We start from the raw sequence: 18,728 nt of genomic DNA on the forward strand, positions 1-18,728 counted from the left end.
GGGACCATTACAAGTGGTTATAGACTTCTTGCTTACCTGACGTGATTGCCCTGGCCATTGTGCTGTTTGGCTTGCATGGTATTGGATTCATTGACGAGCATTGGCCTGCTCTTTACAAGAGGACTTCAGTCCTCCCTCCCTCTCTAATGGCCTGTGGACTGTTTTCCACTGCCCCGTATGCTCTGGCAAGTTTGCGTCAAGTATGATCCCCTGATGCCTGGGTTGTTTTTGGAATTTGCGACACTTTACCAAGGAAGTAATACGTGTCTTCACTAAAGAGCCTTTCTCGTTAATGTTGTCGTTGGTTCGGTTCACTGTGAACCAGTGTTGTTTGATTGCTGGAAAAGACCCAAACACCCACCTTTGTTAAACGATCAATGTCACCATGAGTCTCTGCTTATACTGGTAAACTTATAAACTTACGAGATGATGGTTTCCTAGCCAGGACAGAGGCTTTCATCCTAAAAGCGAACAGAAAATAACCAGTATCAGGGACCCAATTAAGTAAGGTTAGATATGAACTGTAAACTAAGAAACAATCTAACCAGGGAGGAAATGATATAATTGATCTTTAAATATGCGTCAGCAGTTCGCAAAATTAGACGAAAATTAATAACTTGATCTCCTGGATATCTGTAGGATGCGGGCGACAATGTACGTACCTGGCAAGTGATGCCAAGTGACGGGAATACGCCTCAAACGCTGCCTTTTCAGCAGCTTCGATGTCCTGCAGCATTTGTTGCTGGATGCTGTCCATGTTGGCTCCGGCAATAATTTGGCGAGCTAGACGAACAACAAAGTAATAAGCTCTCTTGGCTAACAAAGCAGCTCTATGGCTCTCAGCTCCAAACAAATGGAGGGAAAAGGGGGGAATAAGCAGACAGGTCTCAGTCACCACAGCCAACCGACTGATAACAATAATTTTTTTCCATATAAATGCCAAAATAAGATCTTTAGACGTTTTTCACCTCAGAATTTTGAAAAAATATTATTGACCAAAACCGGGTGTTTTCTCAGCCTTATTAATCAATTGCAACATCCTCATGAAATAGGATTAGCAGCCACATGTTGGTATGGGGTTTGAGTACGTTAAGCTTTCTTTGTTATTCACTTCCCGGGTGGAAGGATCTGTAGTTCAAACTGCATCAGTGAGCTACTGTCTTTCTGTTCCTGTCAGTTCAGTTCCTTTTCAGAAATTTAAGCAGATGGAAGTTAAAGTTAAAATTGGTCTAAAAGAGGGATTTTTGAATAGATTTATTGATGTTTGTTTATTGTTAAGATGAAGTTTAAGTGCAGGTAAAGTGTAAAAAACTGCAGTTAAACTGCAGAAAAAGTACCAGTTATTTCGGACAAGTATAGTTTCTGGCAGCTCTCCCCATTGGTCGTGCTAGTTCCCACTACAGTTGCAGTAAGGAAGTATGGGGCGATTTGTAACAGGGGCGATTCGTAACAAATGCGTTTATTAAATTAAGTGGAGGGAGCAAAGGAAAATCTGAGTATGGCCCCTCTTTCGCTTCAAGTACAGGGTCCTTGAACAATCGAAGCGGATGTGATCGGTGCTCAGGTATAGTTTTGGAGGGTGTCTGAAATATAGGGTACACCGAAATTTCGGCAAACAGGCAAATCTTTTATTTTGAGTTCTAGGAAGTTTCTGTCTGAGGCTCCCGAGGTATGAATCACCATCGAAGTACCGTTGGGGCCTTGAAGCGTGACCCCTTTACAATGTAAACACGCGGCATAAGTTGCTTTTACTTTGTCTAGTGATAGTTAGGGATTGATTTCTTGCGTAACAGGCATTTGGGGTGATTCGTAACAGACCCGTATAAAAACAAGAATTTAAGTAGTTTTTGCTGTTAAATGCTTGAATTATTACTCGAATCATCTGCTGTTTTATTCCAATACATTTACACAGCTCGAAATGCATTTTAAAGCGAGTTATTCTATACTTTCCTCTAAAATTGAAAAAAGTGAGGTTAGGATTTACATAGCCTATCAGTTAATGCTCAGGCGGTCAAAGGCAGCTTGTAACGTAGATTTTTAGACGTCTGCAGGACACCCGAAGAACAACTGGTGGAGGAGATACCATTCCCGACGATGTTTCATTTAATGTGTAGGATGTTATGAAAAGCCACATGGCTGTTACAAATCACCCCATGCTGGGGCGATTCGTAACAGCATGCAAGGGTTTGGAAAACGTCTTAGATTTCAAAGATTACGGACTGCAGATTGATCCTATGGAGCTGCACAGTCTAGATGAAGGGCCAGACAGCTCAACTGGCACAAGTTTGACACCGTTATGCAGAATGTTCTTAATTTTGTATAGAGAATTCCGAAATCTGTTATAAATCGCCCCACACTCCCTTACAGTTAGATTTCAGTTCAGAGCGAGAAACTACTTTATTTAGAAGTAGTTGCACAACTCAAGAAACGGTGCAAACTTCGACACATTAAATGTGCGAATCCAACTTAGATTCTACTTGCAAAATAGGGTCAGGGCGGGGAAGAAGTGGACGTTTTGCAATCTTTCTCGATTTTGACTCTAATTGACTATCTTTAGCCTATGTATCCGTTGGGTCCGTTGATCGAGCCTCAAAGAAAGACATTTCAACCCCCAGCGAGTGCGTTTGCGGCTTCATTCAGTAATAAATGAGAAAAAACAGTGTGCGATTCTTCCCCGTCGAAACGGGGAAAAATCGAACACCTAAGGGGAAAAATCGGACATAGGCTTTAATTTAACAAAAACCTATGATATAAAGTAGGTCAGAAATCTCTTGGGAACGATATTTGGGGGTAACACTTGATCCAGGAAGCGGAAGAAGGGAATAACTTGACTTATCCCCAAATTGAGTTTTTATTTTATTATTGTGCCTTAGAATGGTTTACAGAGCCAAGTCCAAAAAAATACACCAGAGTAACATACGCTTTATGCAGACTATTGTTCCACTTGACTTGTCTCCAAATTCCTCTTTGTTTAGGAAATATAAGGTGAGCTGACTCTGTTTTCCATTTCAACGGAAAGTCACAAGTCGCAGAAATCCTCTACGGAGTGACCTTACACTTTTGATTCTTTTTTCAAAATTTTACTAAAGCTTTTTGAAATTATTAACATCTGCAACATTCATTTGTTTTGTTTTAGTTTTCCCTGCTGACAGTTTTTCGTTTCTCCTGAAAAATGGCCAAAATTGAGTTATCCCCTTCTTCCGCTTCCTGGATCACTTGCGATACCCACTGAAGCAGGCGCACGAGTATTCCTAGGTAGACAGAAATCATCGTAGCATTGTTAGGGGGTCCGTGGCGGCACGTTTTTGAGGTTAAATGACCAAAATGTATGAAATCGTCAACAGCCGTGTTTGTTTTCCCACTAAATGTTGGGAAATGCTAAAATACACTTGTTACGACCACTTTGGTGGGATGTTAGGGCAATTCGTCGATTATTATAGAAAAATGAGGTGTTCGATTTTTTCCCGCACCAGTGTACGGTTTTTCCCCGTTTCATATTTAACCCTTCATATGTAATCCAGCTGAAAATCTGCTAAAACATTTGAACGTATCTTGGGCTTCACACTTCCAACTTTCGTTTACAATAAGAATATTCGTCGCAGTAGGCTCGGAAAGTCGTTGAAAAGAGATATTGCGGGCACCAACTTTGAAAGTTTTTAAGGTGTTTTAAACGAGACCTCGTTTAAAGGTGACTTTGAATACTTTCCGGTTCAAGTAGGCTAAATTCCTCTTAAACGCAATCTAGCAGATCATCAATAAGCAATACTGAATACTTTGCACGTCCCAAAACAGGCAAATTTGTGGCGGAAGCGCGGTGTGCGTTTCTTCCCCAACTTGCAGGTGTCCGGTTTTTCCCCGCCCTGACCCTATCTGATTTCCCTCTCCATGTACCTTTACGCTTCTATGTCAGTTTCCAAAGGAGGGGTTTCTTCAAATGAAACTAAAGAGACATTGTTAAATGCACCACTTTTATTTAACAGTTAACAACAAAATGGTGTACAGCCAGATATCAGTTTCCCATGCATAATGACGTTACAGTCCTGGCTCGCAACCTGCAAGAGTAACGGCATAAGTGAGACACTGGCAGAAAATTTATTAATAAAATGGTGGCGTTTCACTTTACTCACCTAGTTTCAATTCGCCCCAATTAATAGCCATCCTCTATTCAGTTTCCAAATCAATGGTTTGGGCATTGGTCATCAACGAACACCTGAGCACATATAAACAAGAAATATGAAGTTGAGATCTATTATAAATTAATCAACTTTAAGGGGAGGTTCTGGTGAAAATCTTGCTATTTTCCAAATGGATCCCACTGTCACAATTTGTTCGGAGTATAAAATCTTTCTTTGAGGAGACTAAAATTTGACTTTTGAAGGCACATGCCAGGCTCTGAACCCAGTCGAAGAGTCTGTTTGAGCCTATTTTGGCTGTATCTTAAAAAATCTTCTTGCCCATACTATTTTTTCGTAAAAGGTTGACCTTGACATTTTTCACTTCTTCGATTCATTTTCAAAAGATGCCGGCATGTATAGCTCACAATTTCCATTACATTATTAATTGTATGCTTTTTAAGCTGAAAAGTCCCTAAAATTTGTCTATTTTGTACATTTTGGGTCAATTATAGTGAAATGCTTGGTTATAAAGCTTACGAATAAAATTGTAATTTGCGTTTTGAGTTCTGCATGCCGGCATCTTTTAAAAATGAATCGAAGAAGTGAAAAATGTCAAGGCCAACCCTTTACGACAAAATAGTATGCGCAAGAAGATTTTAAAAGTTATAGCCTAAATAGGAGAAAAAGGCTCTGGGACTGGGTTCAGCGCACGGAATGTGCCTCCCCATTGAAAAATTTTAATAATTACTTGGTAAGACATCAAATTTTTAACAAATTTTCACAGTGGGACCTACTTGGGAGAAAAAAGCATTTTCACCAGAGCCTCCCCTTAAGACATGAGGATGACTCACCGATAGTCCTCCCCAAATGTTGATTGATAAACAACTCATGTTGAGAACCCCCTGAAGACTTTAATAGTGAACATGGTTAGGCCATCACTTCAACGCTGTGTGTTATGCAAAGACACCAGTAGAGCACCTGTCGAACAAAAAGAAGAACCATTCACATAACAAACTGGCCGGAACATTGAGCAGAAGAACACAACAAATGAGAGTGCTGAAGATGACTCACCGAGCATCCAAGTAGTCTACTAGAAACTATTTGTTCAGAAAAGACATGGGTATTCTCGAGTCCTCTGAACCGATTCAAGCAACACTGCCTCTGTTCATTTCAACATTCCCCACATGTAAAGAAAGCAAATATCAATATTTAGCTTAACACGAGAAAGTTCTGTGAGGGAAGAAATATGGAAAATGGAGACACTCACACACATTCCATCTTGATCACCATGGGTCACACCAGCTTCTGAATGGAACACAAGACGACTCCATGGTTTCTGTGGTTGACTTATCAGGTGTGGCGTGTGGAGGTTCGGTAACCAAAGTGGAGGGAGATAGAGTCTGGGATCCTCTGAATCCATTCCAGCCACTGTGAACGTTCGTCTGAATACCCAGCCTGCTAAAGGAGAATGCAAGTAACAATAGTTAGCCTTACACTTGAAAATTTTGAAGAATGAACAAGATATAGCTCAAATAATAAATATAAGCACTTACGAACGTTCCACGCAAAAAGAATCTTCTCCCCCACGAATCATAACACCATCAGTTTACTATTCGCTTCAGTGTTTCCTACGCGTTGTGTGTCATCATGCCTCGCTCGTCTACCAAGACTCCGGAAGATCGTCATGCGTTGGTCAAATGGACCGAAGGTGTCCATGCCGGCATGTACACACACAATGCGGCTTTGGACTGGATTCATGATTTTGATGCTACGTCTCCGCGCTACCCGGAAACGCACGCCATCGATTGGCCTGTGCCTCCCAAGCCCCGAAGCGGATGGCCCGTTATTGAAGGGCTCGTTTTGGACATCAGCTGTGAGTTCCCCCATTTCACCTGCCAGCTGCCTCTTGTATTTTCTTAGCTGTCTGACTCCAATGAAATGCCGCACGCGCCGCAGGGCTCTCTTGCATTGTCATGTTTCCTGTTGTCTGTTACCTTTTACTCATGAGAGGTTATCTGTTCCAGCTGATCTTGAGTACCTCAAGTCTAAAGCTGATCAGCTTACCAAGAAGGACCAACAACGCCTCAACTCCAGTGGAAGGAATGACAACGAAGATGCTGGCTCCTCATCCAGTGAGAGAGATTCCAACCTCATGGATGTCAATTCAGAAGGTTTGTTTTCCCACTCCAGTTTCTGATTTGATTGTGTAGGCTCGCATTGTTCACTTAAATCAAAATTTCTTTCAGCATTCATCGCTTTAGTTGCTCGTCTTTCGAAGAGTCATGCCAATCACAGTCCTGGTAGTTCCTCCTCAAGCAGGAGTTCTTCCTTCAGCAACAGGAGTTGCTCGAATGAATCTACTTCACCTCCGCCACAGCAAAAGGTACATCATTTCTGTATTTTTCTTGTGTCACAATGCAAGTTTGTTGCCTCACGTTGCTTCACTAGTTCTACTTTGTTGTGTATCTTATCATTTTATCTCTTTCCCCAGGTGAGCGTGGTCAAGAGTTTGTGTGTTGACAAAACTGTCTACACATTGGCATTGAATGCTGGTTCACCAGGGCGCATGGTGCGACCCCTACTCCGCCAGGCTTTCTCCAGGCGACGTTCAATTGCCTCCACATATGCTGGTCAGAAGAGGATGGTGGGCGGCACCCGAGATAAAATTTCTCCAGGCAACTTTGAGCAAAGGTGAGCAGGGGTCGAGCACAGCCCGAGCCCTGCCCGGCACCCGGTGGGCAACTACCGGGCAACTACCGGGCAACACCCGGGCAACACCCGGGCAACTCCGGGCAACACCCGGGCAACTCTGAGCAACTATCGGGCAACTTTGGGCAACTGTCCGGCTTGTTGAGGCATCACCCGGGCAAAGCCCCCAGCGGGCAAAAGTGCGCACCAAGTGACTCCAGCGCAGCGCGGCGCCCGAACTGCGGCTGCTTGGCCAGAGCGCCCAGCCCGGCCCGCCACCACGGAGACACACTACCAGATAGTGGGTCTCCATGCCGCCACCCTGAGCATGGGCCGGGTGGCGGCCCAGACCGTCAGAGGAGCAGGCCGTCGCACAACCCGCTCCGATCGGCACCACGCTTGGCTTCGGCTGCGTAGCCGAGCTCGCAACGCGCTGGCTCGCTGCGAGCGGCGGTCGGTTCGATGCCAGGCAAGGCAGCGCGCCGCTCGGCAGCCATCCTTGTCTAACCCACTAGCCGCCCTGAGTGCGAGAGAGATGCAAGATGTGCTCGTTTGTCGAGCGTCGAGCGCCGCCATAGGCAACCAATCTCACAGTGCAGCCAGCTGGTTGCCTACTCCTGTCCAGCAAGGCGCGCGGCAAGCCACCCTTACGCGCGGCGGCGGGAGAGGGAGGGGTGAGGTGAGCGTCTGCCCACCTCTGCCTCCCTACCCCTCCCCTCTCACCCTCCCCGCGCTGTGCGTTGGTTGAAATGGAAACAAACACCATGTTTGAAACGAAAAGGTTTGTGATGCTGCGGCCGTGTGATATTGACGTTGAACTTCTCACGTATCTTTATCACAATTTCGTGGCTCGCTTTATCCTTGCCCAGCGGTTCTCAACCTTGGGGTCGCGAAAAAATTTCGAGGGGTCGCGGCGAGGTAACTGGGGTCGCTTGGGGTGGCGGCGGTTTCCCAGCTGGCCCACACGCCGAGCACTGGCGGGAACAACTTTTAAGTTGATCAAAACGGTCACAAATGTCTTTGAAAAATCGTGTTTTGGGCCGACGTTAGGCATCCACTGCGTCTGATCCGAGGCGGTACTTCGTCCTCCCTCAACGGGCAATTGGTCTTTGGACCTTCCTTTAGCATGCCTTTGTTACGGAGTTCGATTATCTGCCTTAGTTTGGGAGCAGTATTGCCGCATAGTTGATCAAAACGGTCACAAATGTCTGAAAAATCGTGTATTGATCAACTTTGCGGCAATACTGCTCCCAAACTAAGGCAGATAATCGCACTTCGCAACAAACGCATGCTAAAGGAAGGTCCAAAGACCAATTGCCTGCTAATGGAGCACGAAATACCGCCTCGGATTAGACGCAGTGGCTGCTTAAAGTCGGCCCAAAACACGATTTTTCAAAGACATTTGTGACCGTTTTGATCATTTTTGCTGCAATACTGCTTCGAAACTAAGGTGGATTATCGCATTTTGTATCAAAGGCATGCTAAAGGAGGGGTCACGTGGGGTCACGAAATTTTTCCTGGGGGTCGCGGAAATTTTTCGCTACAAATTTGGGGTCGCGAACCGAAAACGGTTGAGAAACGCTGTCCTTGCCCTTTATTCTTGCCGCCACCGGCCGGTGGACCGGTGTGATCGACGCTCGACGAGCGAGCACATCTTGCATCTCTCTCGCACTCAGGGCGGCTAGTGGGTTAGACAAGGATGGCTGCCGAGCGGCGCGCTGCCTTGCCTGGCATCGAACCGACCGCCGCTCGCAGCGAGCCAGTCGACCCGCACGACTGGTGAACACGTTACCGAAATAAAATTATCCAAAGGATTGACATAGTAGCCTACCAGTTACGCCCGAGGTCATCCTTTATTTTGATGCCTAGCTTCTTAACTGGGTCCCACGTCTTCTCCATGATGTCAGCATTGCATTCCCACATCTCCGTGATGGCCGCCTTCATGGAGTTGATGTTGTCATCCGTCAACTGGTGATTGGTTGGGATGACATCTTCCGTGATGTCATCAAGCTTGGGGCATTTGATTTCCCGGCCGAAGTACTTCAGAGCGCACTTCTGGTCGTGTTGGTAGAGCTCCCTCAGCTGGAATAGGGACACCCTTGTCTCACAGTAGAAATCTTTCTGCCAGCGATTGAGGTCCACCTGCCGACGCTGCCTCTTTGGTCTAGAAGCCATGTTGAACCTGCCAAACGAATAAAATTTACATGAAAATTGTGTTGTTTTGAATTAAATTTAGTACCTTAATATTTATTTCCTTTTCCTATCACTGGGTATTTTGCTCTATTTAGAAGGTGGTGGCACTGTTTGGCTGTATTTTGCACTATCTCGTAATTATTTCACCCCGCGTAGTGTTTACTGTAGGGTTTTTATTTCTCTTACGTTGGTAACAACGGTCAATGGTGTTTTTTTATTTTCTTAAGTTGGTAACAGTGAGCTTTTGGCGGTTATCGCGGTCCGCGTGCCCTCTTGTTAACAAAGACGTATTGTGCAGTGCCTTACTTTTGAGAAATTGGAGTGTCTGAAAATCAAGAAACAGCCATGCATCTACTGTGCTGCTTGTGTAGCGGGAGGCCGTTTGCTACTGCTACACCAACGCAAATGGTGGCCCATCTGCGTGGAGTTCATCAAGCAACCCTCGAAGACGCCAAGAAGAGGTTAGCAACTATCCAGGAAGCTGCAAAGAAGGGCCGTCCTATGCTCGGCCGCTCCTGCTTAGAACACCTCAGTAAGCTCACCTCTGCAGATGACCTGAAGGATGCTCTTGGACTTCAGATAACTCCGGATACCACCAATGATGGAACACAAGCCGTAAGTGCACCTAACTCGCTTCACGAGGAGAGAGAGAGAGAGACGACAGACACAACGACAAGGGCTGAGGGTGTGTTCAGTAGGGTGGCTTTGAATCCTTGAAGCAGGGCGGTCACTGTGGTCACTTCGGGTTCCTTATAGTCCATTCGCTTAACGATTCGAGGAGGGAGAGAGGGAAAGAGAGAGAGAGAGAGAGAGAGAGAGTCGATTCGCGAGGAGCAACGACCAGGGTTGAGGGTGTATTGAGTAGGGAACCTTCAAACCCTTGAAGCAGGGCTGTCACTGTGGTCACTTCGGGTTCCTTAAAATCGTTACTGCATGGCGGTGACTGTGGTTACTGCGGTACGGCGCCCCACCTTATCGCTGTTTGATTTTGAAAAAAAAAATTGAGCCAGCCAAGCGGTCTTGGCTTGTGAGGTTGGGGGGTGGGGGGAGGAGTTGCTGTGAGGAGTGAGGAAGCCGCGCGGCTGCGGCGGCGCCGACGACGAACCGTTAGCCGGCCAACGAACAATGCAGGCCCCCGTCAGCGCCGCGCCTTAGATGGATGAATGGATGGATGGACGAGTTGATGGACGTATTGATAGACGGACTGATGGGGAGCGATGGAATGAATGGGAGTGGCTCCTAAAAAATGTTTTTGTTTCAGGTACTTGTTGAGAATGCTCAAGCACCGGTAGCACCCACAACAAGCGACCAGCGAAGGGGGAAACCAGTGGCAGAGGCTGTCCTCCATCACTTCAACGTCACGCCAAACCACTGCGCTCTGAGGGAAGCCGCAGAGATGTTTACGACCATATGGGAGATTCTTGACACGGAAGTTCTGCAGGGCCTGTCACCATCAACCAAAACCTAGATGAGAGTTACCTGCCAAAATCTCGTGAACATCTACGCTTTGCTGGCATTCCAAAGCACTGGGACGATTGTGTGGAGGAAATGGCTTGTGGACCCGGTGTTCACACCCAAAGTCATCAAGTAGGTTACTGTCAATGAATATTTGTTAGTTTATTTGTCATGGTTACTTTACCTTTTTTTTGTGTATAGGTTCATAGAAGACAATACATCGACTGGCATGTCTTCCTAACTCGCGGGGCAGCAGCACTTGGCAACGGTGTGCAAACTTGATGACCGGTTTGCTGACCCAGTTCAGGTCACAGCGTTGTCAACGCGCAAGAACTGTAAGCTCAAGGCATCTCGGAAGCGTGTCTTGGAGGAGCGCCCTGTGGTGTCTGCTAAGAAAAAGAACACCAGATACTTAACGCACCACAAAACCGAGGTAAGAATTATTTAACTTTTACACTTTCTAAAAGTAAGTTAAAACTATTATTTCATATATTAAATTTGATTGGCTGAGCGATAGCGAAGCCTGTTACTCCAGTGCGGTTGAAAAGTTTTTTCTGTCTGTCTGTGTGTCTGTCTGTGTGTGTACACTACTCCTCCTGAACGGCTCGGCCGATCTGGCTGAGATTTTGTAGGCTGATTGGGCATGTTCTTAGCTCGGCACACGCGAAATTTCACTATCCTAGCTCAACTGGTTCAGTTTTTATAGCCGAAAAACACCTAAAAAACGGCGAAAAATCGAGTTCTCTGCAGACAGATCACTTCTGCCTTGAAGAAAGGGGGGTCTGGGCGGCGGAGCCCCCCAGCCCCAACAAGTCAAAAAGTTATAAGGGTCTAGAACGTGTTATCTGTAGATGAAACAACTCTACCTGGAATGAAGGGGGGTCTGGGCGCCGCTCCCCAGCATGCAACAAGTAAGAAGTAACCGACGATGGAGAAGCCAATGCCTGCCGAAGGAAGGCTAGCGCCGCAGGCCAAGGTAGGTACGCCAGGCGCGGATGGAAGGAACAGGCCGCGAGACATCGCGAAGCCTGTTACGACAAGACGCGGTCTGGCGTAAACCTACCTTGTTAACAGAACACACTTACAAAGACGGCTGCTGCTGAAAGGGACCAGTCACTCATTGGAGAGGCCAGGGTGTACCTGAGTGGGCTTGTGGAAGGTACTGAGGTGAAGACCAGCCGCAAATGGAATGCTGCGACCCAGGTTCTGGCTCTTCACCTGCTGACATCTACATCACAGAGGCCAGGCCCCGTCGCCAACCTCACTGTGAGGGAGTTTGAGGGAGCGGACCTACACTGTTAAAAATCCACTGTAATATTACAACACAATCACCTACAGTAATGCTGTTCAATAACAACCGTATTGTTTTGTATCTGAACGGGAAACCCATCCAGAAACAGCACTTTCGTTTCATGACAACTTCCTTGTCGAGTAACAATCATGTAATCGTGATTCAAAACAGTTTTCTTGTCGTTGAACAGGTTTCATGTTTAGAAACAGCCTTTTGCAATCTTAAAACATATATTGTTGTCAGGTTACAAGGGTCTTGTTTAATAACAGCACGATGAAATCAACACAAATGTTGGGAAGACATCGTCCAAGACTCCAAAGAAGTATTGTTTTATTACAATCGAACTGTCAGAAAACAGCACCGAGGGCTACAACATGCTTGTAATAAAACAAGTCGTGCTGCTATCAAACTTAACAGCATAAGTGCTGTTAATTTACAGCACTTTTTTTAACAGTGTACTCGGAGTACCTCACTGATGATGTCGAAGTGGCAGGTGTAGCTGAAGATCCAAACCATGGGGTGTGTACTGCATCTACAAAAAATTAAAGAATGTCTTAAATTTTGTTTACTTATTACAGTTTGAAAAGTAACTTACGTGTGTGATGTGCTTTCTGTAGGCCCAGGTTCTTTCGGTAGCCAACCACAAGACGAAGAAGACGTTCGGCGCTGCCAACCTGATTGTTTCGCCTGATATGCTCGACCTGTTCGAAATGTATCTACTGCTGCGTAGGAGAGAGGGGGCCACTGAGGATTCAAGATTCCTGCTCACCTTCAAGGAAAATCCAGTGGGCAAGTCAGACTTCGTCTTCCGCGCTGTCAACGCCAACCTTCCCGGTCAGCCGAAAGTCCAGGCTGGCATACTGCGGCAGGCGTCCAGCACGAAGGTGAGGGCTACTGGCAGCGAGAAGGACCAGCAGGATCTGGCCCTCGCTATGACCCACTCAACGAAGCAGCAGAAGAACACGTACGACCAGTAGAAGGCAATCAAGAGCAGGTCTGCGGCTCTGCGCGCCAAGGCAGTTGTGAATGCAGCTCTCCCGCCGGTGTCCACTGAGTGACCTGTTTTTTGGTGTGTGTTTGAGTGTGCGTGGTGATTTTCCAGAGACGTTCGCGCCTGGTGTCGATATCACCATGCACCCGGAGCGGTGGTGCTGGCGTTGCCTTAATTGGCCGCGCCCCCACTAGCTCCGCCCGGATTTGTCATCCTCTGTTGTGACGTGCTGCGGTGTACATACTGTAATTTTGATATTCTTCCTTTGAGAAGTTGAAAAGTTACAAGGGTCAAGATCGTGTTATCTGTGGATGAAACAACTCTATCTGGAACGAGGGGGGGTCTGGAGGGCGGAGCCCCCCAGCATGCAATAAGTACACTGTTAAAAATCCACTGTAATATTACAACACAATCACCTACAGTAATGCTGTTCAATAACAACCGTATTGTTTTGTATCTGAACGGGAAACCCATCCGGAAACAGCACTTTCGTTTCATAACAACTTCCTTGTCAAGTAACAATAATGTAATCGTGATTCAAAACAGTTGTCTTGTCGTTGAACAGGTTTCATGGTTAGAAACAGCCTTTTGCAATCTTAAAACATATATTGTTGTCAGGTTACAAGGGTCTTGTTTAATAACAGCACGATGAAATCAACGCAAATGTTGGGAAGACATCGTCGAAGACTCCAAAGCAGTATTGTTTTATTGGCAGAGCGATAGCGAAGCCTGTTACTCCAGTGCGGTTGAAAAGTTTTTTTCTGTCTGTCTGTGTGTGTACACTAATCCTCCTGAACGGCTCGGCCGATCTGGCTGAGATTTTGCAGGCTTATTAGGTATGTTCTGGGCTCGGCACACGCGAAATTTCACTATCCTAGCTCACGTGGTTCAGCTTTTATAGCCGAAAAACACCTAAAAACCGGCGAAAAATCGAGTTTTCTGCTGGCAGATCACTTCTGTCTTGAAGGAAGGGGGTCTGGGGGGGCCTCGACAAGTTAAAAAGTTACAAGGGTCAAGATCGTGTTATCTGTAGATTAAGCAACTCTTTCTAGAATTAAGGGGGGTCTGGGGGGCGGAGCCCCACAGCATGCAACACGTAAGAAGTAACCGACGATGGACAAGCCAATGCCTGCCGAAGGCCAAGGTAGGCACGCCAGGCGCGGATTGGAGGAACAGGCCGCGAGACATCGCGAAGCCTGTTACGACAAGACGTGGTCTGGCGTAAACCAACCTTGTTTATTGTATTATTTAATTTGTAGTAACAAAATAAACCTTATAAATACAATACAATTACTGTCAATTTCAATTGATTCTATATAATAGTATGATATTTCAAAATAAATTCCACAATTCAAAACTGAACTAGTACTCTCTCTCCAAGTGAAACCGAAGTGATGAGAATGATCGATGCTCTTAACTCAGAAATTGTTGAAGGAAACAAACATCACTCTACAAAAAATGTCCTGTCAACGCCGTTAATTTATTACCAATGTTTGCTGTTGTGCAATTCACGGCGTTTGCTGTGAACTAATTCACGGCGTTCACTGTGATCTCGGTTACAGTGTTCACTGTGATCTGGCCACAGTAAACGCCGTGAATTGGAGCCTGATTTGCAGTACTTCGGTGCTTAGCGGCGTCAAACTCACAGTGTTTACTGGGGACCAGATCACAGTGAACACCGTGAACAAGATCACAGTGAATCCCGTGAGCAGATCACAGTAAACGCTGTGAATTGACCTACAGTGAAAACTGGTTGGCTGAGCGATAGCGAAGCCTGTTACTCCAGTGAAAATCATGAAAAAAGCGGAAAAACTGAAATCGAAGCCCGATGGGTTGCCTACCTTTTGAGAGCGTTTCCCGGCAGGGCGGTGAGCAGGAGTTCGAAACTTGCGCTAACTGTCTGGAAACGCGTGATTGGAAAATTCTGAATTTTTGGGTGTCTGACAAGGAGGCCTTGGCGCATCCAATGCCGCGGTCGGCATGGCCGTAGCCCTACTGATTCAGCCCCTACAAGGGCGCAAACACAGGGGTTGTTTTTTCGTCGAAACACAGTTTTTAGGCTAAAAATTGTGAAGAGACCTTAATTCAAGGGCTAAACAGAATGTACCCGATGGCTTTGGCTGTCTGGGAGGCCCACCCAGCGGTGCGGCTGTTTTCAACCCCTCCGCTTGGGGGTTGTGCACCCGTAACTTGGGGGTGTCTTTGCGTGGTTCCAAGGGCAGCTATCGACATGGGACCTTTTCGACGCTGTTCAGGGTCACGTCTACCAAAACCCTGGTGAGTTTCACCCCCATCCGAAAAGCAGAAATTCCGCAAATCGCAGGGGGTTGAAAGGGGGTGAAGTGTTTCGGCCTCTCCGAGGGTGACAACGGGGTGCACAGGCTCAGACGCGGTATCCTCTTGATCAGGGTGACCAAGAGGATGACGCCAGCCCGATCTCAGGGCTGTACCCCAAGAATTGTGGATTTTGAAGGGGGGTGGGGGTTGTAGGGGGTGGGTTTGTCCAAGAGGTCTCTCGGGGGTCGCATTTTGTAGAGGACGTGAAGGGCAATCGCCCTGTACCGTTTTCCGATTCTTTTGACCCCCGAGTGCCAGGCTGGTCGCTTCTAAAGTTGCGTTTTTTTGCACTTCAAATTTGCTGGGGGTGAATCATCCCCTCCCGGTCCAACCTCGTCAGTGCAACTTTGCACGCGTCTTCAGGACACTTGAGGGCAACTTGTGTCAAAGTTGCAGCCTTCTAGCTCTGAAACTCGAGATTTGAGGTCACTTTGAAAAAGTGTCCCCTTAATTTTTTCCGCCAGTGTATATTACCCTGTGGAGGGTATATACCCTCGGCAATAGTTAGCATATTTACCTAAGTGAAAAAGAAACTTCAAATTATTTAATATTTCTGACCATGAGAAATTGTTTAAAAAGCGGGTTTTTTCTAGCGGCGTTCACAAATTCCGTTAGGACAGGACTTTCCAGTCGGCCAATCGCAGCTTCAACCCCGTAAAACATAGAAGCCAATGTGGTTGCCTACTCAATGGGCGCCATGCAATGACAATTCGTGCCAAAAATGACACACTGCCATACCTCGTTTTCACACTCTAAGGCCAAGTTGTCGTCTGCCTGGACCACTGCGTCCGCCGAGAGATGTAAACTTAGTGCGGTCTGCGTCTCTGTGTCCTGTGCAGAAAAAAAGTATTAGAATTGAGGCGGGCGTGTGTGATTTAAGAGGAGGGGCGGAGTATTTAGATGCTTCAGCTAAACATCGAGTAAAAATACACGTCACACGTTCAGTTGGAGTCCTGTTTAGCGACTCTGCAGCCCAAAACGCGTCTGGCTTGCCTGCGCCGGTCTCCTGGCCCACTGTGCGCCATGCCCAAAATGGCTCAAAGCCTTACCTGGGTTTCACACTGCAAGGCCGATTTCTCGTCAGCCTGCACCGCTGCGTCCATCGACAGATGGACAAGACTGGCTGCCTCGTCACGCCTTGCCTCCGCATGCTTGGCCGCCTCTTCACGTTTCGCCTCCTCCACGGCAAGCTTGATGGCCGCAGCATCCTTGGCCGCCACGTCGCGCGTGACGACCTGCACGGCAAGCATCATCATCTCGTCGTGCTTGGCCCTCTCTTCACGCCTGGCTTCCTCCACGGCACGCTTGATGTCGTCGGCAACAATTTGCTTCGCCTGCTCGATGAACATCCTCGCGTTCTCCGTCTCGTCGTCAGCGGCCTCCCCAGCAGCCTCGGCGGCCTGCCTCAGACCCTCGGCTACCGAGACCTGCCTGGCAGCCTCGGTGGTTACCCTGGCGGCCTGCCTAGCAGCCTCAGCCTCGGACACCTGCCTGGCAGCCTTGGTGGTCATCCTGGCGGTCTCGGCCTCGGCGGCCTGCCTGGCGGCCTCGGCTTCGACTAGCCGCCTTGCGGTCTCGGCCTCAGTGGTCGACCCGGCGGTCTCAGATGCCACCACAGCTGTGCGTTTAACCTCGGAATTGTTGCTGGCCTAAAAAGGGCGAGAAATTGTTGCATAAGGAAACGTCTCACAACTATGGAAAATTATATTTCGTAGGGGGGGGGAGAGATTCTCTCGTTTGGAAAAAAGATAGGGTGGATAGGCCATGCCAACGGAACGTAAACGTTTACACTGAAAAACCAAACGTGCACTGAAAATCCAAGTGTGGGACAGGCGTGCACTAGATAGCGTGGGACAAACTGTCCCACGATATTGTTTGCGTCCCGTGTTTGGGCTAGGGATGCAAAAATACCGGTAAGATTCAAAGTTACGTAAATTACGGTAAAATACGGTATTTTACCGTATTATACGGTAAAATTGGGTAAAATTGATTTTTCTTGACTTAAAGAAGTAACTGTGGTTCTTCTTGTGAAATAGGGGGAAAAGAGGTTCATTTGGGTGAGGGGGAGGGTGTATCATTAATTATCGGCCGCATCGTTCCAAACATGGTTGCAAACCATCATGACTCAAGGACAATGTCGCATTTGAAATAGACAAGGACGAAAGACCCTGTGGGTCAAAAAATGAACTATTCTCCCACTAGACCCTCCCAAATTAATTTTGAATCTGACTGCTTTTCACTTATTCCTACTGGGCTGGATTAAGAAATGCGTAGAGCAGCAAAGTTAACAGCCCAAATATACTTAAGAATTAACAAAACGGGCGCCGTTTTTCTCGTAATCCAAGTAAGTTGTCTCAATTCCATGAAGAAACTTTTTTCCTTAAAGGCTGCAAGGTGTCCAACAACCATACCAATGTTCATTACAGCTCAAATTTCTAACAAATATCTACCCCTAGATTTACCTCTTTTCAATTTTAAGTTAGTTAAAATTATATGAACCTTGGCAACAAAGAAAGGTTTTTGATTTGCCTTTCGGAGATTGGGGTCGCGTAAATGGATTTTGATTTCCACAAGTTTTGCAAAAGAAGAGAACATTAACTTCTTGTTAATTTTAAGTGGCTAGACGTCTTACACGTAAACGGGGTGGCACGAGGGGCAGATACAAACCAAGAGTTCAAAAGAAGCGCTATTTTCAGTCCGTACGTCCTGTATAATCGTATGGAAGCTAAAGAAGTTGAAATAAGTCAATACTTCAAAATTACCGAAAAATACCAATTTTACCGGGGTCTCCGTAAAATACGGTATTTTACCGTATTATACCGTTCTTTACCGGTAATATTACCGGCCTTTACATCCCTAAAGGAGCACCCAACCTGCTTATGCGGCTGGCACGGGTGGCTCTCAACAATACAATGAAAAGCTAACAGGCGGCCCTCATTGGACGATTCTTCCAAGTTTCCTGCTGCTACTTTCGTAAAATTGCTGCTCACCAGCTGCCTGCGTCAGTTAGAACTACGCTCGGTAGTTCTTCATTTCACCTCTATCCCGCCTATCTAAATGTATGGGAGAATTTCTTCTCTATGCTTGACTTCAAGCGTAGTTGTATGCTTGAATGAAGCATACAACTACGCTCTAGTTTTACTAGTGCACTACATGCCCCACAACCAACTGTACCGCTTCGTATCTCTGCCAGAACGCCAGCCGCTGCCAGCCACCAGAAGCGCCCAAAGCCTCGAGTAGGGTCAGTTGGGGTTATAATGGGACACCGGTGAATTGGGTAAAAATGGGACACCTTCTATTGGGGACAAGATTTTACATTTCACAACGTCATACGATAATATATTTATGCTCAAAACATTCGTCATGCTCCCTAGTATCCCATTTTACATACAGCAAAACGATATCTGCTCTCAGAAAAATGATTTGAGAAGTCTAACGGAACACTGCACACTGCAAATGCAAAGGCGATACTTAAGTACATTTTTTGGCGATACAATTGAGTAAGGTAAGGTTACCAAACATGGATCACTTTTTAAATAATCTTGTCTATATCGTTGCCAACTATTTTTTAATCTAATGTTGATGATTACGTTACTGGTCATATGGCTACCAAAAATGGTACCTCTGACTTGAATACTTTGGAAGTTCTGAGGACAAG

At 46.5% G+C, this 18,728-nt stretch overlaps 2 protein-coding genes across 2 annotated transcripts; one reads left to right on the forward strand and one right to left on the reverse strand.

Moving 5' to 3' along the window:
• The first annotated feature begins 5,837 nt into the window (after positions 1-5,837).
• Positions 5,838-6,810, forward strand: LOC117647870. Its single transcript, XM_034389841.1, has 4 exons — positions 5,838-5,988; positions 6,140-6,286; positions 6,362-6,498; positions 6,607-6,810. Exons 1-4 carry the CDS (start codon positions 5,838-5,840, stop codon positions 6,808-6,810), a joined length of 639 nt encoding a protein of 212 aa, XP_034245732.1.
• Positions 6,811-16,107: 9,297 nt separating this feature from the next.
• On the reverse strand, positions 16,108-16,581 carry LOC117647871 (tol-Pal system protein TolA-like). The gene has a single exon (XM_034389842.1). The coding sequence runs from the start codon at positions 16,579-16,581 to the stop codon at positions 16,108-16,110; it is 474 nt and encodes a 157-aa protein (XP_034245733.1).
• Positions 16,582-18,728: the final 2,147 nt, after the last annotated feature.

Source organism: Thrips palmi, unplaced genomic scaffold (assembly GCF_012932325.1).
Source record: "Thrips palmi isolate BJ-2018 unplaced genomic scaffold, TpBJ-2018v1 HiC_scaffold_3, whole genome shotgun sequence".
NCBI classification, from domain to species: Eukaryota; Metazoa; Arthropoda; class Insecta; order Thysanoptera; family Thripidae; genus Thrips; species Thrips palmi.